The sequence below is a fragment of the Chlamydotis macqueenii genome, chromosome 6, assembly GCF_036417535.1.
Source record: "Chlamydotis macqueenii isolate bChlMac1 chromosome 6, bChlMac1.mat, whole genome shotgun sequence".
Taxonomy (NCBI): domain Eukaryota; kingdom Metazoa; phylum Chordata; class Aves; order Otidiformes; family Otididae; genus Chlamydotis; species Chlamydotis macqueenii.
In genome coordinates, this window is record NC_141561.1 from 12,129,762 (window position 1) to 12,154,156 (window position 24,395).

At 42.1% G+C, this 24,395-nt stretch overlaps 1 protein-coding gene across 1 annotated transcript in view; it reads right to left on the minus strand.

Annotated features, from left to right (window-relative positions):
- The window catches only part of PDIA5 (protein disulfide isomerase family A member 5), a 101,219-nt gene that overhangs the window by 26,787 nt on the left and 50,037 nt on the right, over window positions 1-24,395 (minus strand). Inside the window, exons 11-14 of the mRNA XM_086750794.1 lie at window positions 24,061-24,197; window positions 6,175-6,245; window positions 4,951-5,114; window positions 2,302-2,432 (exon numbers count right to left, since the gene is read on the minus strand). Coding sequence (XP_086606920.1) covers window positions 2,302-2,432; window positions 4,951-5,114; window positions 6,175-6,245; window positions 24,061-24,197 — 503 coding nt within the window. The remainder of the gene's footprint in view (window positions 1-2,301; window positions 2,433-4,950; window positions 5,115-6,174; window positions 6,246-24,060; window positions 24,198-24,395) is intronic.

Below are 24,395 nucleotides of genomic sequence, written 5' to 3' on the forward strand. Positions count from 1 at the left end.
TTTACAAAGGTCAGAATATTCAGCCTTCTGCTTTAAATTCTAATGACAGATGAGAAATACATTTCTTAGCATAAATATTTATACATAAACATACTTTATATATGCATGTATACACACACCCCCAATCTTAAAATATCTCAGCATATGTGTAAGTGTAACAAATACTGTCACAAAGTCACAAGTGAATGGAGTAACATACTGTGAGTCTGCACTGACCTAGGATGTGGATCTGAATAGAAAAAGAAAATTATTTGAGATAATGGGGCCTGGCGATTTTAGCAGTGTTCCTTCTGCACTAAAATAAGCAAGTTAAGATTAATTGGCAATGTAAGCTCCAAGAGGTCTCAAGATTGACAAAATGGTAAACAAAAGCTAATCTATCAAATTTAGCAGGAAGCACATTATCACTGCAGAAAAGCAGAAAAATAAAATGATTTGTACTGTTCTATTGCATTAATGATTATTTCAGAGAAACCAGAGATTTTAAATATTCATCTGCTACTTTCCCCTGCACCCAGCAAAGGGCAGGCTCATTGCAACTCCCTTTGTGCGCTTGCTTTTCGCTTTGCACGCAGACACTTCCACGTTTAGAGAGAACAAATGTGACAAATCAGAAACTGTGCATGACCCACATACTGACAACACAACAGCAACGCTGACTGCCTTAGGAGTCACAGAAAGGCCAGAAGTGGTTCCAGTTAACACCTCTCTGCCCTGTACCTAGGTGGTCTCATGCAGCACCATATCCAAAACAGCGCAAGAACATGTCTGAAGGGTAGCCTCAAAGGACCCAACAGTCTTACATCACCCAAGCCCTGCTTTTACAGCCCGTTTGTACAGACAGGGCCAGGCTGATCTTTATTCACCTCACCTGGTGTAAGGGTAGAAGTCAACCCGTAAGCAACGGTATCCTAATTAGCCCATCAAGCAAGTTGTCTCATGCTTTCAACCCCGAGAGCTACATACTCATGGCACGTAGTGTCTGCTTTAAATGCGGCCTTAAAAGAGACCAAGTATTTAAGTGCCTTAAAAAGATGCAGCTAAAAACCAGAAGGGAAATAAATCTCTCTCTTCCGCAGAAAGTCATTCATCGGGTAAAGAGAACTCAAGAGACAGTAAACTCCTAAATCTTAGCATTTCATGTGCAATCATTTGATTTTAAACTTACGGCTTGCTCTTAACCAGTTGAGGTCCATGAATCAGAAATTCCTGGCACACTGGCAATTTTTAGTCAATAGGTGGTGGGAACTGGAGCTGAGAAGGGATTAAGTCCCCTTCCCTTTCCTTTTACAACCTCCCAGAATCTCCCTTCTGAATTGCACCCTTCCCTTCTCCCACATCCCACATCCAGCAGAGCTTCGTGGGAGCCCAAAAGCATTCATGTTTAATTCTCTAACAGAAAAGCAAAATAAGGGGCTGCCTGATTAAACATTAAGGATCCAAGCTTTTTCTCCCTTTCTGGAAAATACCTTCAGTTTAACGGGAACAAGTTAGTACGTGTTTATCTGAAAGTTACCCATGAATTGCAGGGCTGGTCATGTGACAGGGAAGAATTTTTCTTGCATCTGAGGGGAGCTGAGTCATTCTCCTCTAAAAGCAAATTAATACTATCCAATATTAAGTGCTAGGATTATCTTCTCCCTTTGACAGACCCCTCAAAAGTTAAGAACCTGTATCAAGTCTACCTGTCTCTGGGACAACACAGGAAAATAGAAGAGGTCCCTCCTGTTCACCTTAGTTATAAAGGGCCTGATTCAAAACTTCTCTAGAAATGTTCTCAGGAGCTTCAAAAAGAAAGCGTGCATATGATTCACGCAAAACAATCTGGGAGGAGGAAGCTATGCCCATATTCCCAGTGGAGATTTAAATGTAGATTACAGACAAAATTTATTCCATCAAAATTTGTTCTCAGCCTCTGGGGACTGATTCCTCCTACACCACTATATCGATTTCACTACTAAAGTGCTGCACTAATGAGTCAGGCTTTCCATGTCCATTGTGCTACTATAAAGGATCACATTTTGTTATATGGACCATAAAATGCAGCAGAGGAAAATAAATCTGTTAGGTTTTGTACCCCTGCCTGCTTTGGTGTCAGCATTAACGCAATAACTCTTTAAATAAACGCTGCATACTGTTTTGTTTCCATCTGTGAAGATACAAACGATGGTGTCAACGATGGTCCCACGCAGTTATATTCAGAATCAGCTCCTTACCCTTAGAACTCTGAGGACAGAAGGGAATTAATTCATAAACTACAGGGTTTATAAAAGATATCCATCTAGAGAGGTATTTACTCACATGGTGCATAGAACATGACAAGGGTGTGCTTCTTCTTCTTCAAGGACTCCCTGAAGTCTTCTCCAGCAAGGTGGACAACGCTAGTCTGTTTTGCTTCCCATGCAGGCTCAGGTGGAGGTGGCGCTTCAGGACTAGAAAAGAAAGGAAATGAGATTGGTTTGAAAATATTTCTGGAATCAGGCAAACGGGCATCACATCATGGTCCTAACTACCATGAGGGAACTGAGGTCAAACAATCCTTCAGGGTGCCCATGCAGTAGAAAAACGTCCTCAATATTTCCAACACCAGATAACAACAAAAAAGATGCAAGTTAATTTCTGTAACACAATAAAAATATAATTTAACTGATTGTACTCAGGTATATGAGTAGGAATGCAGAAAAAAGATTTCCTACACAGCATCCAGCATTAGGTGGAAAGAACATTGCTTGTCTCACTGTGTCATCCATAGGCATGAATTGAGACGAACAGCAAGCAGGAGGAATCAAAAGGCAACTGATGCAGAACAGCATCTTCCATTCAAACATCCTTTTTGTACTCTTTATCACTACCATGCAAACTCCTATAAAGAATTTCATGACCCTCTCTTAAATTCAGATATTAAAGCCAGGATGCAATAATCAGCATCGTTCCACTCGGAAGACTGGGGGTGACTGAACTGGAATATTTTACCTTGATAAAGAGAATGTCAGGTTTCAATTATGACTGCACATACTGACTAGATCAGAGCAATCCTGCACATCTAGAGCGCCTCTAACAAAACTTTTGCTATTCACCAGCTCACAGACTCCTCTCAGACTCATTAAATTCATTCCTGCTGTATCTTAAATAGTGATTACTTATATAAAATCATCAGAATGGTGCCACGGTACAAAGACCTTCGTATGTCGCCTTGGTAATAAATTAGCTTTTCAGACTTTTCCTGTCACTTTGAATGACACCATTTTAAGTTGTATCAGGTCCATAAAAACTAAGTGAAGGAAAAACTCGATTTTTAAAGTCCTACTCAAGGTCACTTGGTGGACATCCATTGTATTTCCATCAATACTGATTTGCCAGCTGTTAGCTAAAGAATTAGGGCAGCTGGTCTGAATTTTCACATGAACACAGTTGGCATGAGCTATCATTGATTACAGTTAGAGTGACTTAATCTCACACAGGCCTTCCCACATTGACCTGAAATAAGCTACACAGATACTGGTAACAACCTAGTGTAGCAGCAAAGACTACAGTCATCACAGAGGGACTGGAGTGAAAACCTGCACGGCTGCGACTAGACCACTCATTGGGACAGGTTTACACAAGCTGCAACCCAGATGCATCCCTATTTCCACCAATTTCATACAGCTGTGACAATTTTATCATTCCTGGTCAGCAAACAAGGATCTTACTCTACTGCATCTCTAGCTGGGAGAACATACAGCAGTCAAGAGCAGGAGACAAGTTGTCTGGGTTTCCCCTGTGCTGCTGAGGCTGCAGATAAATTCTTCCAGAGACACGGCAGGATCCAGAAGGGACTGACAACCCTTCCCTCTTCCTCATTGCTTATTCACCTGCCAGTATGTACAGGCAGCATTGAGTTAAAACCTGACTCAATAAAAATTACACAGTGCTCAAAATACTCCAGTAAACTGGATAAACTAGGACAGTAGTTTAACATCCAGTATTGAGACAGCAGCCTGCAGCCTGAGTATGCAGGGAGGCCAAGGGCAGTACTGTATCTAAATGTAAAATAAAGATAAAACTTCCCAACATGCTACAAAGATGCTGCCAGACCATATCCATTCCCTGATCTGAAGCACTCACAGATGCAATTTAAAAGAAAAGAAGAGAAAAAACAACCAGAAACCCCCCTACAGCCCCAGTCCCCCCACCAAATAAGAGGGGAAAAATTAAGATTACATTTTTCATGCCAACTGCACTAAACCGTTAAATGATTGGAAAACTTCACAAAACACTGGCAGGTTTTTTCCCATTGAATAATGCAGAAAATACATTAAGCCTACAGTACCTAAAGGAAATGCATATTTTATTCCAGAATACTTAAAAGAGAGAATTGTACCAGCAATTTAATTCTTTGAAATGAAATCATTTTCCTCATACATCAAACTTAGTTCTGCATATTCTAACACGCCACCCAAGAAAAGTTGGCTAGTGCAGACAAAGGTGCTGTTTTTGTTGGTCTCACTGGTTTTCCTTCAGCCCCACATATCTGGTATTCCAGGCATTGGCTCTGAAACACTGGAAAAAGTACAACTGCAGAAATTCAGTTACTAACAGTGAAATCTGTTGCTTAGTATAAAGAGGGAACAACAAATGTTCTGTTTATTGTTCAGAGCTGTTGCTATTCCTTCTCCGGTGAGAGGCTTAAGGTATATTTGAGAAATATTTATTTTGCGAAAGCATTATCGGCATAACTATGAAAAACCCTGCAGCAAATAAAGGATTTGGTGTATTAGAAACCATAATTAACATACATGTTTGCATGGCTTTGAATACTGGAATTCAATTTGGTTTTGTTAGCAAGGGATTTAGGCAGTCGATGAATCTAGGTTTAAGGTTTACTTCCTCACCAAAGCAGCCTTCAGGAGCCAGTAACCAGGAACCCGAATACGAACCCAAATACTATCTCAGGTCCTCAAAACTTACTTTAGTAGCCAGTCAATTATCTTCTTCTTTGTTCTGAGGTGTGGCAGAGTGTATTTCTCCTCTCCATCCTTAAAATACTTCAAAGTAGGAAACCCTGAGATGTGGTACCTTTCTGCCAGCGCCTTGTTGACGGTAGCATCGACTGCTGCAAGGACACCTGGACTCTAAAACAGAGACCACTAACTGTAAATCCCAGCAACATACACACATCCCTTTGGCAGGACAGTGGACTTGGGGACAACCATTTGTGATCTAGGTGCCTTCATTTTCTCATCAAGTACTCAGCACAAACACACAGAAAGACACAGAGTTCTGATGCAAAACCAGGAAGGGACATCTTATGGACTAAATGTAACCAGAGTGTTACCTGTTCTCCTCCCATTTCTGACAGGATTCCCTGTATACAACTCACTTTATAATGCTTACGAGCTGTTCCCAGGAATGGCATTTCCTCCCACAAATCCCAGTTCCTCCCAGAGGAAATGAGTGTTGTTAAAAACAAGTTTACTTCCAGGCAAATTCATCTTTCCCTAACTTGCAGGCATCTTTATATGGACCACCTTTAGAGTCACAGGAGAACAGACAGCTATAGAGTGTGATTCATCTGGTCTCTGTTGTTCTCATCTCCTCCTTCTTCTCCAACAATTACAAAGAAACTCTAGATGTCTCCACTGAAGATGCTTAAAATATGGGGGAGACTAATTGTCTCTTCTCGCATGGAGTACACAGCATGAGACTGAATCAATAACACTACTACTTATATTATTGGATCTCTCTTCTCCAGCTATGCTGATGGAGCACTTAAGATGAAGCTAATGGAGTGAGTGATGCAACCATAAAACCAGGGTATTTGAAAGAGGGATCAACCCCCTCCATTTTTTTCCCAATGTAATTCATAAATAAAAGCCTGTGTTTCTTCACATTTGATGCCTTTAAGTAAGGGGAAAAAAAATCCATTTTGGATTTGATCATATTATGTATAAGGCCTACAGCAGAATACATAAACATTTTTCGATTTTGTTTTCGTTCAAGACAGAATGTTCTTTCTAAGACTTTGGCAGGGCTCATGCATTAGCGATGAGACTGTACTTTGGAAGCACATTTTGAAGGGTCCTGTGGGAGGATGAGAACAGCTGAATTTGTTGTAGGGAGAAAAGTCACTTTTATTACTCCAGTTATTTATTACTGATTATTTGAAGGATATAATAAAGGAAATTAGCTTACATCACTGGCTACATGGAGAAACTCTGCAGCCTTCTCATATTCTGGCTTCATTTTCTTACAGTGCCCACACCCTGCCAAAGGAAAAAAAAAAAGAAAATCCAATTAAGTTGTACACACCATGGCTATTCATTGACCCATCTAGCCATCATCAAAATCCAAAACCATGTGGTAGAGATTTACTAGAATTTAGTATGCATTTCACTTTGTTTATTTGCAAAGCCTTAGCATGACTTAGGATGTTTTCCAAAGTGGTCACTATGGCTAAAACAAAGAATTTAATCTATTAAAAAAAGAATAATAAACCCCCTGAATTCGCACCCACACCTCTTTCCTCCCAGAAAGTACTGTAAACACAGTATTTGTCCAGCCCATCGTTTCTAACATGCTCTTGGGCAAGGCGCAACCTCACCCATTTCAGTTTCCAAATTTTTATCTGCTTTAAAAAGAAACAACACAAGCCTTCACGTGACTTTCTGACTTAAGCAAAGGTTTATATTAGCACAGCTTAATTGCGTAATGTAGTTTGAATTAAACTGCACTGATAATAAGCCCCGCTTTACAGTGGTGCAGCTCGTCCCTCTAGCAGGGATTTGCACTGATTTAATCACATCAGTGTAATTACACCACCACATATGTTCTCGACATAAGCAGGGCCTGTAAAACCGAGATAACGGTACTTTCTCGCTTCTGCGAAGTTCTCCAGAGATCTGCCATTACTTCACTGCTAAGTGCTGACATTACAATACAGTAAAATGAATGCATGAGCGAGAAAAGCAGATTTAAAATACATTATTTTCATAGAATCATAGAATGGTTAGGGTTGGAAGGGACCTTCAAAGGCCATCTAGTCCAACCCCCCTGCAAGGAGCAGGGACATCCCCAACTAGATCAGGTTGCTCAGAGCCTCATCCAGCCTGGCCTTGAATGTCTCCAGGGATGGGGCCTCCACCAGCTTTCTGGGCAACCTGTTCCAGTGTTCTATAACTCACATCGTAAAAAATTTTTTCCTAATTTCTAATCTAAATCTACCCCCCTCTATTTTAAAACCATTACCCCTCGTCCTATTGCAACAGGCCCTACTAAACAGCCTTTCCCCATCTTTCTTGTAGGCCCCCTTGAGGTACCGGAAGACCGCTATCAGGTCTCCCCGCAGCCTCCTCTTCTCCAGGCTGAACAGCCCCAGCTCTCTTAGCCTGTCCTCATACGAGAGGTGCTCCAGCCCTTTGATCATCTTTGTGGCCCTCCTCTGGACCTTCTCCAACTGGTCCATGTCCTTCTTGTGTTGGGGGCTCCAGAGCTGGACACAGTACTCCAGGTGGGGTCTCACCACGGCAGAGTAGAGGGGGAGAATCACCTCCCTCGACCTGCTGGCCACGCTCCTCTTGATGCAGCCCAGGATGCGGTTGGCCTTCTGGGCCGCAAGGGCGCATTGCCTGCTCATGTTAAGCTTCTCATCCACCAGCACTCCCAAGTCCTTCTCCTCAGGGCTGCTCTCAATCCATTCCCCGCCCAACCTGTATTTGTGCCTGGGATTGCCATGACCCAGGTGCAGGACCTTGCACTTGGCCTGGTTGAACTTCATGAGGTTGGCATAGGCCCACATCTCCAGCCTGTCAAGGTCCCTCTGGCTGGCATCCCTCCCTTCCAGCGTGTCGACGGCACCACACAACTTGGTGTCATCGGCGAACTTGCTGAGAGTGCACTCTATCCCACTGTCCACGTCGCCGACAAAGATGTTGAACAGGGCCAGGCCCAGCACGGACCCCTGAGGGACCAAGGGAGGTTCCTGCCGCAACGCAAAGTTACACTTTGGTGTGTACCGACACAATGCTGAGCCTCCAGGACAGCCCCTTCCTTGCCCCTGCGCAGCCCCCACTATTGCCCTCAAGGGACAAACGCAACCATGGTCCTGGCAGGGTCAGAGCAAAGGGACAGAGCAGCAGAGATGCTGGTTATAGCACCAGGTGGATACATTTGAGTAAAGACTGTAATCTCACCTGAGAATTATGTCAAATACTCAAATAGTTGATCCCAGACCAAACTCCAGTCCAAACACTAGCTCAGGTCCATGCCATTTAGTCATCTACATAGCAACTGCAGCATCAAGAATCCCCACGTCCTTCTTTTGAGCAAAAACCAGTGCTTTAATGTGGGAGGAGCAGCAGAGCTCTGGTTTTACATAGTGGTGGGAGCATGTGCCACCAAGCTGGGAACCTGATGCAAAGGCTTCAGAGGTGAATTCAGGAAGACACTGGAAAAGGCTGAGGAAGAGTTACTGTTTCAGCACTGCTTGTCTTGGTTAAGAGCACGAAAGAGGCTGGCAAAATGATTTATTTGCCACCCACAGAAAACCTGCAGGCATATGGCCTTGCGGAAGGGGCTGACAGTTCCCTTTGACACCTGCCCAAATTGATTTATTTCTCCTTTTAGGAGCAGAGAACTCTCTTCCTCACTTCTAAACAAAGGGCATCTCAAGTCCGAACTCAGATACCTGGGAACCTCTCAGAATTAGCTAGCTAAGTTTATACAGAAAAATACTTTTCTGCAGGGGTAACTTCACCTTGGTGGGCTTTACACAGCATGCCCTCCAGCCAAAGCAAGCTTCATAGCTTCATACTGTGCTATAGATACGGTAACCACACACTCTACACTATATTCCATAAACATTAATATTATATCTCACCAATCAAAAGCATCAAATGACCTGAGTTTTCACAAACCTATGCAGAGAGGAGAGAGAGGAAAAAAAAAAATCCAAACAAGCTAGACATACTTTGCCCAGGAAACAAAAACCAATCCAAAGCATCTGAAATCCACGTAAGTAGTATTTTAGAGAAAGATCTCCAGACTATGAAATGTCACTGTTCCGGCTTCTTTCATGAACATCACACAGACACAGCACTACTAACTGCCACAGAGCTAACTCACTCATGCTTAAAATAAAGGGGAAGCAGGATCAGGTCTTTAACGGCACTCAAATGCAAACTGAAGTCCTCAAATTTTTATCATGCGATGCTTGTTTTACCCCTGACAGAGGACACCATGATATGCCAGCCTGGTAAAAAAAGCTGCCACATTAAAACAAATCTGAAAGAGGGACAATGAATCTCAAGAGCTTTTCACACGATAAATGATGCTTCTCTGGCCATCTTTATGAGAATTTTGCTATTGCTTGCTACAGTCTGCTTCCACCTACCACTGCAGAAAAGGGGAGATATGAATTAGAAGTCAGACCTACACGCTGCAAATCAATTCATCTCTCCTATGATTATTTATCCTACCTTTCAATAATCCTGTGAGGATTGCCATTAAATTCTCAAGGCCAATGAAAAAGTCATTTAAATGAATTCCAAGGTCACTGCCTCTCCTCTGATTGCTACATTAGGTTGTTCAGCAGCAGCTGTATCCCTCTGCACTACGCTCCTCTAGTTTTAGATGTGTTCTGTTCATAAAATGAATAGCAAAATAACCACCTTACAGGCCCTTCACCCAGATGCTCCAGTGTGCTGCATAAGGTCTGCTGGGACAGTGGAAGGAAGCCCAAAGGTCCATAGTGGGCATCTGTGATAGATGTCAAGTGCATACTGACATTAAAACTAAAAGACTAAGCAAGGGAAGCAACCTGTTCAATCCCAGGTGAGAAGAGAAATGTCACAGTCTACACAAGGATGCCCTGCAGCCTACTCTGTGCACCAGCACCCTCCGAGCCTCTCTGGGTCACGGCTGGTGGAAACGCCTGAGGGGCTCATAGGTGTCTACACACGAGGACTCTCACAGCCTCCATCTTTTCTTGGAGAAGACAAGACCACTGCTGGAGGTGCAAGTCAGAGTTACTCTCCATCCCACAGCAGAAGCCAGTCGGGGTTCAGTGCCTGGCTCTACTGAACAGTTCTGGACAACTCCTTTGACTGCTCAACACCTCGTCTTGCTCCTCTTGCATAAAAGGAGCCCCAGGCTGCAAGGGCCAGGGTGCTGAAATGGAAAAGAGCACACAGAGTAAGTGTAAAGGAGGAGCGTTACAGGACAGGAAAAAAGTCAAAGCTTACAAAAATCAGTGCTAGGACATCTGGTACAAGACAAGCCCTTGCAAACTGTTTTTAAAACAGATGTCTAAATGAAGCAAGAATTCTGTTTTCCCAGTCTATTTATAATCAATCTTCTCACTTGCACTGTACAGCCAGGCAAACAAACAGCGCCTTCCTTCAGTGCAGTCACTGCCACATGGCTTAGCTCAGCTGCATCCCCAGAATGGCGGCGACCACAGGTCCCCACATTGCCCTAGCACAGAGACATCACTTTCCTCCAGAATCCCATCGCAGAGCAGAGGACAATGCTGGCTCAGCACTTCCCAGAGCATGACCATACACAAAGGCCAATGTGGACAGAGCGGTGCTAACGTGCAAGGGCGAGCAGCACACGGACAAAGGGAAGGTTAACAAATGTACCAAGCAACTTTTTTTCCCAAGTAAACGTCTGTATTTGTTTACAGCAGCCTGTGTGGCACCATAGCAAAGACTCACAATCCAGAGCACAGTTGCTCCAAACATTTTCAGAGGTGAACTAAAACAAACACTTCTGTTAAAACGAAGTTTTGCCTGCAGAAGACAGGCAGAAAACCAGTCAAGCAGCTCCAGCTAAGCTCTTGCATTTGCTGTCTTAGTGATGTCCCCACAACATAAATCTCTGTTTCTCTCTGTCATTCAGTGTTTGCTTCTTTAAGGCTATTACAGCTACATAAATAAACACCACACTTTTGGTCATGTCCTCTCATTTCAAGACAGCATTGTTTGAGGATCTGAACTGTATGTGACAAGCAAGAGATAAAAGCCAACATCCAAGCAGTTGTGGACAAGGAATTTCTGACATGAAGAACGCTAGAGATAAATTAAATTGCAAGAAAAGATTTTAAAGAATTATTACATTTCTGCCATCGACAGACTGCTTGAGTACTGTTATTGCATACCAGCTATTTATTGTATCATGCTAGCTCTACATCCATCTATAGCTGCATACAAAAAATACCTCCATTAGCCTGATGAGAAAACAAATTTGAAGCACAAAGCATGTCCTGGCTTCAGCAAGTGGGTTACTGGCAGTTCAGACTACACTCATGGAAGATTTACAGACAACGTCAAGAGAAAAAAAAAAAAAAAAAAAAAATCTCAAAAAATTCAGATGCACCTTTGCGCTCTAAATATTCAGCACCTGGGGATACACCTTTGGTTTCTCCATTCCTAATCCCAGAGGAGCAGTGACCACTCAGCACAGCAGAATATCCAGCCCTTATGCGTGCCTTGTTGTTATTTTTGAAGATACACCCATATACATAAAAGCAAGAGTATGTACATGGGAGGGGAGACACAATCCTTGCAGTCAGGACAAGGATCCACACATGTCCCAGTCCTCTTATCACCCATGTGAGAACTCAAATGAATTCTCTTCTGCCACAGAAGTCTTTAACATGCAAAGATTTCTTATACATCATGTAGAAGCGTAGCTCTAAGGTTTGACACAAGGCAGCTTACAGTTCTTTCACCAGTTTAGGAGAGGGTAAACTACAACAGCTGCAGATTGCCTTGCATAATTTAACTGTCTGCACTGCAGACATCTGATGGGAAAATCATCCACCAATTTGGCAGGGAGGGAGGGAGGATGACAAAAGCAGTTGTTTCTCCCCGCGATCACAGGTACAAATTTGCAACCCTGTCAGTTGCATGTTTGCTTAATAGCCATAATGGTCACAGCCATCAGACCATGCCCAGATCTCCAGGTTCCTGCTTAAAAAAAAAAAAAGAAAAAAAAAAAAAAAAGAAAGAAAAAAAGAAAAAACATCACCTTGTGAAGGATCTGGAGCTCAAGAAATTTTATGTATTCTTTTCTGTCTGGGTACTTGCTCTCACCAAACCACCCATCTCCTTCTCACCAGCAGCACTGCCCATCCAGGTAAAATTCCAGATGCTTAGAGACAAAGAAGTTTCAAGGCTTGATGCTTTCTTATAAGATTAGCAGGAGCAGCTTCAATATCTTTAATTTGGTATTGAATTCAAATTTCCAACAGCTAGAAATATGTGCACACATACAAAAATTCAGATCCCCTCCCACTATTACACTTCCTACTTATTAGAAAGTACACTTTTAAAGGTAGGGGTGATTTGAGCAAGTATTACATTCCTTAGAGATCAGTGATAAGCAAACAGCTTTATAGCTTTTACAAAAAAAAACAAAGCCTGTGATAGGTCAGCCTGGAAAAGACACTGAGGAACTTGAAATATAGGATTAGAAAGAAACTACTTCAGCAGTTTGGATTATTGCAGTCATGCTACATTTATGCGCTTGCAGCCTAACGCTTTGGCTGCGTGGGCTGCACAGTTCATCCCAGTGACAGCAGAGCAGTACGGCATCTCGTCCCCTCCCATTATCATCATCTCACTGGCATTACCACAAACTCACAGTGCGGTCCATCTGTGCGTGCAATGATCTGTGCAAATCCAACCCTAGCATGTGCACACAGAAGGAAGTCCGTGTCTGCTTCCAGTAGCTCTTCAGTGTGAAGTTGAGGCACAAAATAACTACAAACTGGTCACCCCTTCTCCTATCCGTACGACTTGCTGAGGCAGTAGTGACGCCGTCCCAGCCACCATCTCTCTCGGAAGCACCTTACATGCATGCTGCAGAGCATTCACTGCAGCCACGGATGTCCTTGGGGAAAAGCCTCAGGGCACTGAGAAAAATAGAGTAGCACAGCGTGGGTCGCTACCAAACAATTCAGACAGATGCAAACAAACTCCTGGTCAGGCCACAAGAAGAGGCCAGCACCACACAAACTACCTGACACCTGGCTGGTACATGGGGATGCACGCTGAGTAAGCCAAGCCTCACCTCCCTACCTGATCACCTTGGCTGTAGAGCTGAAAGCATTTGAAATCTAATTCTTGATTGTCTTTTCTATGCTGGCGTAACTGCTTCGCCCCCAGCATCACTGAAACTGCTCAGCAGGAGATTTATAACAGCTTTAGACAGTTACAGTATGAATTCTGATTATTTATTTATTTTTTTAAAAAGACAGTCAGATCACTGCATTACATAAGATAAATCAGATCAAACTGAGAAGGGAGCTTAACCAAACGGATCCTCCAGGAGCTGTGTATGCATCCACGCCATGTTCACAGCTCCAGCAGAAGGGCTACCTTTGGCCAGCAACAGACCTCTGCAGAGGAACACTCAGCACAGAGAGGGGGAAACACCGAGCGGGTCCTGCAGGCTGCCTCCACAGGACTTAAAAGACAACAGCTCTGATTAACTCCTGCATAACACGTGCTTCTGCCTTCATTTCTGGTCATGCTGGAGCATATCTTCTTTTGACGTAAAGGCTCAGGGGAAACCATGAGTACTCTCCAATCAGCCACAGGCTCCTACCTCCCAGGGGCCCACAAAAGTTAAGCAGAGAGCAGAAATCTCTCTCCATCTTGCCCTCAGAGCGTGCTCACTCTGCTTTTAACCCAACAGGGAGCCCTGGCTGACCCAGGCTCCTGAAATTAGCCTTTGAAAAATATACCTCCATTTGCAATGGCACAGAATCCAGAATGCATCCAGGAAAGATCTTTAAGCTAATCACCATCTTTATTTAAAATAAACTAACAACAAAAATCACACAGTTCCTTATTTCCATTCCAAATCTGGCTTCAGCTTCCAGCTATTAGAGATTACGCTGCATGTATATACCCTCTTAGTCAAAACTATATGGTACAACTGGTAGAAATCAGTATTGAGAGATGATGGTGCATCCTACCATCCCTCTGGGATGGGAAAAGTGGAGAAGGAAGGTGGATCACCTGGCATCAGGAGATATGAATTACACTTCCTACACCAGCTTAGAGGAACACCCTGAGTAGGTGTTGGAAATTAATCTTCCCCTATTGAAATGTAAAAGAGAGACAACAGCATGGCTGCCTTAAGGTGAAATTGTTAAGAGTTTATGAAAGATATACCACCAGAAGGTTTCTTTCCCAATTAAACCATAATTATTCTACATCCAAAAAAAAGATCTCTGCCCTTCTTCATTGTCAGATGATCAAGAAAATTTTGCCGTGGGAAGGGAAAAGAAGTTGCACTGCTTTCGCTCATAATCTTACCCCACTATGGAAGACTTTATACTTTGGATTTAGCAGTGAAAATGACGGAGAACAGAGGTTAAATGAAATAGTTTTGAACGTCCAGCTCTGGATAAATAGTAAGGAAATAATTCCCTAGGATGCAATTTGTATAAAACAGCAACAAAACAGATGCAATGCAAAGAGATCTTCCTAAGAAAGGTACATCCCAAAGCTATTGAAGCTTATGGAGCAGGGGTGCTAAAAGCAACGTTGACGTTGGCTATTACTGTGAAGATACCGGTAAAAGTCAAGCATCAAGAAGGGATACTACGCAGAATGCACACTTTTTGCCCAAAATCAGAGCAAAAGTAGTTACCACCTGAGATGCATTCACCTACTTAGGAGAAGTGTGCTGGGATGCTCGCTAACCACAAGCAGCCAGGATTCCCAGAAGACACACCTCCACGATCAGCACAACACCTCAGTATTAAAGCAATGGATTCATTTATTAATAACTCAAAGACAGCATCACTTGCTAACTCACCATCTGAAAGGGCACAAAGTAGGTGAGCAATCTTTCACTGTAGGTTTCTCTGTTCATTATTTGCCCTTTAAAGTAAGTTCTCTACCTTCCAAAGGATAACAAAAATTGAAGTCATAAAGTATTTAGGAAGATAAACTTGATAATGAAAACTCTACTGGTAATGATTCACGGAGCAGAGATACTGTAAGGCACTTTCCAAATGAGAGCCCTGCACTGCATATTAAGCTTATCCAGGCAAGGAAATTAATTTATTTCAGAAGAAATAAATCTGGTGCTTAATTCTTAAAGCTAATTCCTACTGTTAACCCATCATTAGAGGCAAGTGAAGTAAATCTATAAAAATGAGTTATGCTTCACTCCTATCAGAATTTACCACATTAAGGGCTGATACACACACCAGGGTCAAGCTTGCGGGAGGACAGTCACCCGCTCTGCACGCTCAGATGAGGACTTTCACTAGACAAAAGAGGCCAGCTAAAATTAAAGAAGTCTTTTAAAAGACCACTCCGAATAATTAAATACTCTACAACAGATACCCAGAAAAGGGAAGAATAGAGTGAGTCTCCCTTCAGGTGTCACCTCTCAGCTGCTCCTTGGCTCTCCAGCTTCTCATCTGCAGTAGTCTCAGTAAGGACTTTTTAGGAGCAAGGGAAGGCAACAGTAATGCGAGAAACGAGGCAGCAAATCCCCAAAGAACCTAATGTTGCCTTCACACCACCTGCCACACATTCACATGAAGATTTTTTTCTGTTTGGAATAGCCTTCACAAACGTCATCTTTAATAAAGAAACTAATTGCTCCCTATTGGAGGCAAGCATACAGCGATGTATTTTGAACAAATGCCCCAAATTTCACAAAACCCAAATAGCTGCAGTTCAGGAATTCTTTCCTCCTTTACCACTGTCCTGCATACTGCTCTTGATACCCACAACTGCTAGCAAGTTGTTCAAAACACACGCTGTGCCCCTAGAACAGAACCACAGCACAGAGCAAGTTGAGATCCAGCCTGAGGGCACAGTAGCCACAAACGTCCCAAAAGTTTGGTTTTGCTACTCTTCCTGTTACAAAGCTGGAACAGAGCAAGCCAAGGCTCCTCCCTTCAAGTCCCAGTGCCAGCTGTAACCAGGCTGCAAGTCATCAGCTCCAGCTGCAATAACCTTGTCTGAGCTACGTGCTCACTACGTGGCAGATGGGGTTTCCTAAACTTGGGGGCCAAAAGCCTAATTGCCTGCCACAAACCAGGGAACACTGAAGGCATCATCCTATTTCCTTCATGTTAATCAAGTCTTTGCAACATTCAGTTACAATACATCTTCTCTATCCCAATTCCTGCAATACTGGAGAATCACACCGTCTGGACGTGGCTCACTACATAAAACTTCCATGCAAGGTGAAGTGTTATCTCCACTTCACAGACTGGAAACAGACAAACATTGAGTGACCTGGGTCACGATTATACAAATCAAAGCCAGGCAAGGAACTAAACTTTTACATCTCCAGGCCAAGGCTATCACTTTTATCACTGGATCATCCTTTTTTTTAAATGACTTTCTTCTGTTCAAAGAGCACAAACTGCTTCAAAAAGACAATCTTCCTACATGAACTGTGTGCTGTAGTATCAAAAGACGAACACAAAAGAGACAATGGACTCTGTAATTGCTGTCCTTACCCTTTTCATTAGGTATCCTATCAAGTTTTACTGCACAAGCTAGCTATTAGGATTTTTATACTTTCCACATTCCTATTTATATTAAGTACCACTAAAAATCCATATTGATTTTTAGTTTTGAACCTCCAAGAAACATAACTGAGATGGTCATTAAAGGAAAAATTCATGTCAGGTTCTACATTTTCCTGGTTTGCTGCATTTTCAAGAACTCCCGTTTTAATGTGTGATTAAATCTCCACTGAAAACCACTGCTGTAATTAGTTTAATGAGGCAGGTCATTGCACTGGCAGGTCATTGCACTGAACTATTTACACTTCCCGAGATTTCTGGTGATATTTAAATATATGCAATATCAAGCAACATCCTGTTGTAGACTTACATGCTTTCAAATATTGATGAATGTAGTCTGAGTGTCTCAGTCCTCCTTCTCTCTGAAACCAATAGTCAGAACTTGCTCACTTCAGTCGAAGTTCATTTAGAAGCCAAGAATTTACCTGTTTCTAACTGGTTTATATGAAGAATATATCTGTTCCAGGAGCCTGACAGTAACGTACAGCTAAAAAGTACATACACACAATGAACAGAAAGTTGGCACAATTTACGCTTGTCCAAGGAAGCATTTTATTATACATTCCATTAAAAATGCATTAAGGCAACATTAAGTTTAGGCACCTAAGGGATGTAAAGAGACATGAAATGTGATGCTGAAACTGAAGCAGATCTCTTCTCTTCACCTATCTATCTGGACTCTTAAACAGCAACATTCATCATCCTTGCACAACAATTCAGTTTTTCAGTGATCAGGGCATTGCAACAGCCCATCCTGACACCTGCACTGCTTCACCAAGAAACCCAACAGAGCTAGGTACTGCCTAGCTGTACCTAGCTGTCCAGAAAGTTTGCCTTGTTCAAAGCTTTCTCTTATTACTCTAAGAGCAAGGAGAACATTTTTGTGGGGTCTAATATGAACAGGATCGATCCCACAACAAGCACCTTGACACATGCATGTCTCCTTGTGTATCGTCCCATGGACTAGAATACACAGCTGTATCGGGTGGATATGGCATCTGCCAAGCTTCCAAACACACGAACTGCCACACACACTACAAACTTCCTATAATCCTTTCAGGCTGCAGCCAAGGCAGCACAGAACTGCTTGCCTTTGTTTTCTTCTCTGACTACAGCATCACTGAATAACGGGCAGAATTGTTTCTAAAGTACTGTCCATACGGCAAGTCCAATTTAAGAAGCAGAGTTCATTCGCGAGGTTGGACTGTCAAAGCTTACAAAGACCTTTCAGGAAACTCTAAAGCAAACCCTTGACTGAGGGCTACATCCTGCCAAGATTTCAGCTTCCAACTCCCTGCTGTTTCACATAGCTGAAGTGCACTTTGAAAACACAGCTCTTCTCTGCAACTTCTGCCAGTGCAATAAGCTCTTCTCACACAAAGTTATCTTTGAACAAGGACTGATCAGCATTATATAACTGGAAACAAGGGCAGAGTGCAGACGTGGAAGAATATTGGAGTATTGCTGCTGCTGACACTCCTGGGAAGGTACCTGATAGCCTTCCACGAGGACACCAGCCAGATGCACGGCTTCTCTTTGAAACACCCAACTTGGCTATGACCAAAGCTGAGGTCCAAAGGCAGACCTTTGATGATGAAAGAATTTTCCACCTGAACTAACTAAACTATCAACAGAGATAAGCAGAAGCTTCTTACAAAGAGCTCTAGATGATGTCAAATAAATTAAGGAGGTTCCTAGTACGGGTCTAACAAGAACAGCTTCCAGCTACTTACCGTTTGTCTTCATCCTAGAGGCTGTGCACCTGAAGGTAGATACCAAAAGCTCTCTACATAGCCACCAAACATAGCCATCATTTTATTTTAAAAATCACAAATGCCAGATATGACAGGGACAAACAGAAATTAAAGGATATTTCCCTAAATTCCACATTCAGTGATGCTTCTTGTTTGGATAACTCACAAGCCTTTAAGCTCCAGTTAACTGGTGCAACTGCATTGGTTTACATTTTTAAAAAATCTTTGACTGAATAATGAATTAACATGGAAAAAATTAAGATTTTTAAAATTTATTTATTTATTACAGGATGCCAATGTTAGGCTGCTGCTGGAAAGGTTATTTTTTCAGGCTGCACAGCAAATTAATTCTTCAGCCTTTTCGACTCGTGGCCTTTCTGTTGAGGCTGCCAACAGACGCACCGATTAGCGCTCACTGCAATGGTAGCCTGCTTTCATAAGGAACCAGTGGGGGCCTGAAAGGGAGACTTATTTATTTATAGTTGTAAAACCCAGTTTGAAAAAAACAGATTTGATTTTGTGCAGGCATTTTGGATTTGCTTTACTTTATATTTAAAGTGAGCAATAGATTCCTACATCCTAATCCCACCACATGCAGCACTAAGAAACAAAAAAAGTCCACTGAAACCAATGATGGTGCGCTGGCAGGGAGAGATCCATGTCCATTGCTTGGTTAGAAGCTGGAGGCCTTCATCTTGAGTTGGGCTAATTGGCTGGCATTCTTAACAATGAGTCCACAAAGTGGCTTAAAACCTTGGGTTTTAATGCACCAGAGGGAGGAGGGAAGGAGGGAAGGGTGTGAAAAGCTCTTTTTCAAAGCTAAATTGATAAAACAGCTCCCTGTGCAATTAAAAATCTGCAAAGCTGAACAGTTGGCTTTGGAAAGCACCAACTGCGTAATTTATCAGGCTGGTTTATAGAGAGAGAGAAAATATCCGAGGATAGGAAAGGAATTTCACGGACATTTCAACACCACATCAAAACTACAGTGCATTTTATTATCTCAAGATTTATTTTTGCCCTCCTATCAGCCCTGCCTATCAGGGCTGCACCTCCAAAGCAGTTCCCAAGAACAAATTAAGGAAGCGGGGGGGAATTTAAAAAAAAAAAAAAAAAAAAGAAAAAAAAAAAGAAAAACAAAACAAAAAAAACCCACCAAACAAAAAAAAAAAAAAACAGCTGCATTTTTCCCTGCCTTCCCTCCTTGATAAGGCAATCGATGATGACTCCAATATTCTACTAAGGGTATTGAAATTTTTTTCTAACCTTGGGTCCTGCAACTACAGCTTAAATAAAGTTTCTGAAGAAGTCCTATGAAGAAGGTTGGGAGGAAGGCAGGTTTAACATGAATTTAAGCTCATGTACAAGGAAGAAATGTTTCAGGAAAAAACATTTTAATAGTTTAATTCTTTAAAAAGCTCACACTAACAGTACAGCCAAAGTGCCTTTTCCCCTCTGTTACCTCTGGCATCAGTACTGGACCACAGACTTTGTTATGGCTGATGGAGTGTAAGGGGGGTGGAAAGCAACCCCAAGCAACCATCAGAGGTGACTGATGAACTCATTAGCAACAAGGACTATTCAGATCTGTGCTTGCTGAATGTACCCGGGGAGGCTACAGCTCGTGGTGGCTCCAGAACGTTATTTTACATGATGCTGCAGGAACAGGTACACCTTAAAATGTTATCAATGTCATTTGTGTTAACAAAACATAATGAAAAGTAACTCCTGTGCATGAAAAGCAGACACTTTTAGAACTCATTTCTGAATTGGCTGTAATTTCAATCCTAGACTTTAAACAGCTTTTTTGAATTGACTTATCGGTGACTTGGTTAGGTTTATTTTGTGCAAGACTCAGATTTGCTTTGGAGAAAAATGCTGCAAATAATGTTGAAAGGGAAATTTGTGAGCTTATTTCTTTGACAAAACCAAGTCAGAAAGACTGCAACCTGCACTAATTTGGCAAATATTTTGGACAGAATTATTTTTACAATTGCATTTGACTCAGCAAACAGTTTGATGGGGTAACTGAAAACATATACATGGCGTTTTTGTGCTCAAGTGACTCAGGAGCATTTTAAGTTCCAGCCAGTCCCCATGTCACTAAAGCATTTAGCAACACTTGACTGGCAGCATAACCCATATTTAGAAGCATTCAGAACCCAGCTGTCATCTTGGGTATATAAATAAATTGGTAGGCACAGATATGCAGAAGCACATACAGACATGGAGTCTTTACTCACGTTGCTGACAGAAAACTATCGTGAGCTGCATAGGTGCCTTTACTTATGTTATGGTACAGAAACAGCTTTGGTTGGTGCTATACATCTTCTGTTACAGACTCAGACATAGGCCCTGATAACTAATTAACATAACTGTGATATTTCATGTTAGCAAATATGATCAATCCAAGCAAAAACTCCAAATCCTTTGTAGGAAAAGGCAATGTATTTGTTCTTTGGTATAGTGCAGGAGATCTCAGTCGATAACTGAAGTTTCTTGGTACAAGAGCAACACATAGGAAAAACACTTCAGATGTCTGCAAGACTTCAGTCTGGATATAATCCAGGATAACACTATGCTCGCCACCAGCAATTACAAAATTTCAGCAAAAAGCTTGAATAAAGGGCACAATGCTGCATATCCTTCGCAGATGGCTGGTGAGGGAGAATGCCTTCAGACTTCTTGCTGGGTCACTGTTTACCTGTGCTAAATATTTAGATTTATGGAACATCATCTTAAGGGCTTTATGAAGGAGTTTCAGAAGGTTAAAGATCCTGCTTCGTGTCCCTAGTGACCTGGAAACGAAATCAGGATGAACTCATCCCACTCTCACTCATGTTTCTCAGGGCTGGCAGCAACAACTTGAAGCAGCACATCGTCTGTTTAACAGTGGTGCTAAATTATTGCAGAAAAGGTATAAGGTCTCTGATAGCAAGAGGTGCAAGTTGCATGCTGCAGACCTTCCTGACGTGTTCAAATCACACGTAGCTGCTCTAGTTGAACCTAGTTATGCTAGGCTGCACGTAACACAAAATACTGTGACACCTTTAATTGGGCTAGTAAGTACAAGTGATTGTAAATAATTATAATGTGGTCTTCAGGGATGATCATTCGTAGCCACAGGCATGGAGACCCAATTGGCCACATTCATCACAGTGCCTAATTCTGCAGGTCACAAGTATTTACCAGGGCTGTGTTTGGTTCAGCTGTATCTTTAGCACTTGGGGGTGGGGCATAAAAAGCTTTCAATTCCCTACACATCTTTTAATACTACACTCTATTAACGCACTGGCCATCTGACTATGCAATTAAAGGGTCACTGAAATACTTCTCCCTCTAGTAAAAGAACTTCTCATGAACGCCGGATTGATAGTATGCTAGAAAAACTCCAAGTCACGTGTATGCTGCATGGTAACACAGGGCTTTAAGTACGCGCTAATTCCAGGCCAGTGTTGAAATCCCCTTGCTTATTCTTAGTTACACAGAAGTATATCCTGAATTCTGGACCTATTTTGTACATCTGTTTCAATTTTTTTTTCTATTAATACATTATATTTAGAAAAATTTTCTCATCCCAAGCTACTAAGGTTAAAACAAGATGTCCTCTGCTTTTAACACTTCTTTTAATGGAGTAATTTATCTCCTAATATTCATAAAGTGACTCCATTAGCACATTTAAGAAGTGTTAGGAGAAGATCTTTTAATCATGGGGATAACTGTTTATGATAGTTGCCTGTCATTAATTAGTTTGCAAGCCTTACACTCTCTGCTGAGGATGCCCAGAGAGGATTCTTAAAAACACAGATCTTTCACACATGTACAAGCTGGATTCTGCACATAGGCATACCACTGTCACCTGAATGTAAATAAAATGCCCCAAATATTCAAGTTGCATTTAAAATTGAGTTGTTCTGGCAAGGAACATTCTTTATCCCAGTTCTGAGCAGCTGGAACATGTTATCAGGAGATTGCAACAGCCCGATTCAGGCATTTGATTTACTTTTAAAACAGCATTTGCCAAAGTACTGCTGTATGTTAGCACAGAATGCCCCTTAGTACAAAACATACCCAGCTGGAAGTGCCCGGCCTCTCCAAATAGGTCACACAATATTGTTACTCCTAAAATGTTATTATTTGTGCTTCTGAAAATATTTAAAAAATCTAAAAACTGAACAGAGTCTGGTTCAGATTTATAACTAACTTGAATTTACCATAAAATTTAACTGGAGTTGTGTACATTCATCTATTTTTAATCTGACTTCCTAAAGGAATAAGGTTTGCAGGGCCAATCGTCAATTTCTTTCCCCTCTTCCTCCTCCCAAATACATGACCAGACTCCTTCTCCATTTACAAACTCAAAAAAATGGCAAAAGCCTTCAAACATGACTAAATCTCTGTAAATATACAAAAATCTGTGGCCAGAGAGGACACTTATTCCTAACCACTGCGCACAGAGAGGGAAAGGAGGGAAATTCAGCAGTTACATTTCTGTTTGGCAGCCATTCTTTTCGCCAAAGCAAGAAGCATACAGCTCCTGGGGAGCAGCAGCCCGTGTTGTTGCTTGCACGCAGGGTGCACAGCAATCTGGGGTGAGGAAGGATTTGGGTAACGAAGGGTAACTCCTGAGCAAACCAGACTTCATCAGTTCTGCTACTTGTGTTTTGGTTTTCAGACCAGGCATTAATCTCCAGTCCCACTTTCATTAGTACAAATAATCCAGTGAACGCAGCGACAAAACAGCAGCCAGTCACCTGCTCGAGTGCATCAAATCCCTAGACATTTCATCAGGCAAAGGAAATTCATTATGGTGTGTTTTTCAAGTGAGTCTTATGAGCAGACCTTCAAAAAAAAAGCATTTTGGCGCTAACTCCTGCTGGCTTAAAGGGAAGCAGGATTTCAGCCTCTGTGACAAGACCCTCCGTTGTTCAGCTGTGAGAACACAGCCTGCCTCCAGAGCCCTAACCTTCAAATCTATGCCCATGAAAAGGAACATCTCACCCAAGTGCAACTGCCAGCACAGCAGCAAGAGGAAACATAAGCTATGAATCACCCAAAGAATCAGTAGAACCAGCTATGTAGCTGCAACAACTTGCATCCTAAATGAACAAAGTAGTTAACACACTCTTCCATCCAACAGCATACAGGAGGACGATGTGGCTGGAACAGCTTCTGAAGGCAATACCTCTGGGCAGCCCACTGCATTTTACTGCTCAAGCTAAAACGTCAAGTCATGAGAAAAGTCATCCCAATGCATTCTCAGTCGAACAGTAAGCAGTATCACTACCAGGTCTGCTTTAGTTTTCTAGAGCCCTGGGGACTTTCTGAACTTAGCTCAAGTTTTAGTGTACTTCAGCATAATATCTAATGAACAAGGACTCGGGAGCTCACAGATCTCAAGTTGAGTTGCTCAGCCACCCAGAGCTCTGCTTTGAAAGCAAACAACCCAGAAAATGAGCTGAAAATAGGAAATAGTGCTGTAAAATGATGAGTCCTCAGACTATTTAAGCATCATTACACTCTTCAGTTATGTTTTGCCTCAGCCTACAGTGTCTCTTCCAGCAATACACCTCCATCCTGAACATGAAGTCAGCAACTTCATAAACATTTCATGCCTTGTGTATTTAACAATCATCACAAACAAGAAAAGCCTGGACTTTGAGTTCATAGCTCTGTGAAACCTCTACAGAAAATAATTATTGGTTTTGCTAGCAAACATCTGGCTCAGGGTACAGAATAGAAAAAAAACAAACTCACATGGTGCATGGAACATCACTAGCACAGATGAATGATCTTTTATAAACTTGTCGAAGTCCTCATCAGTCAGGTGATAGACTACATTTTCTTCATCTGCCCAGGGAGTCTCCGGAGCCTGCGGCTGAGGTGCCTGTGGGCTACAAGACAGACAGACACAGCTGAAAAGCAGCTCTCTGGTGATAAGCAGTCATTTTGACAAGTTGGACTACAAGGAACTACTTTGTGCAGATGTCCATATATGTATGGCACACTAAACCTACTGAACAGCTTCCATAATTGTACCCACTCAGAACTCATAAGCACTGAAACTCAGATAAAACTGGAGGAGGAATAAA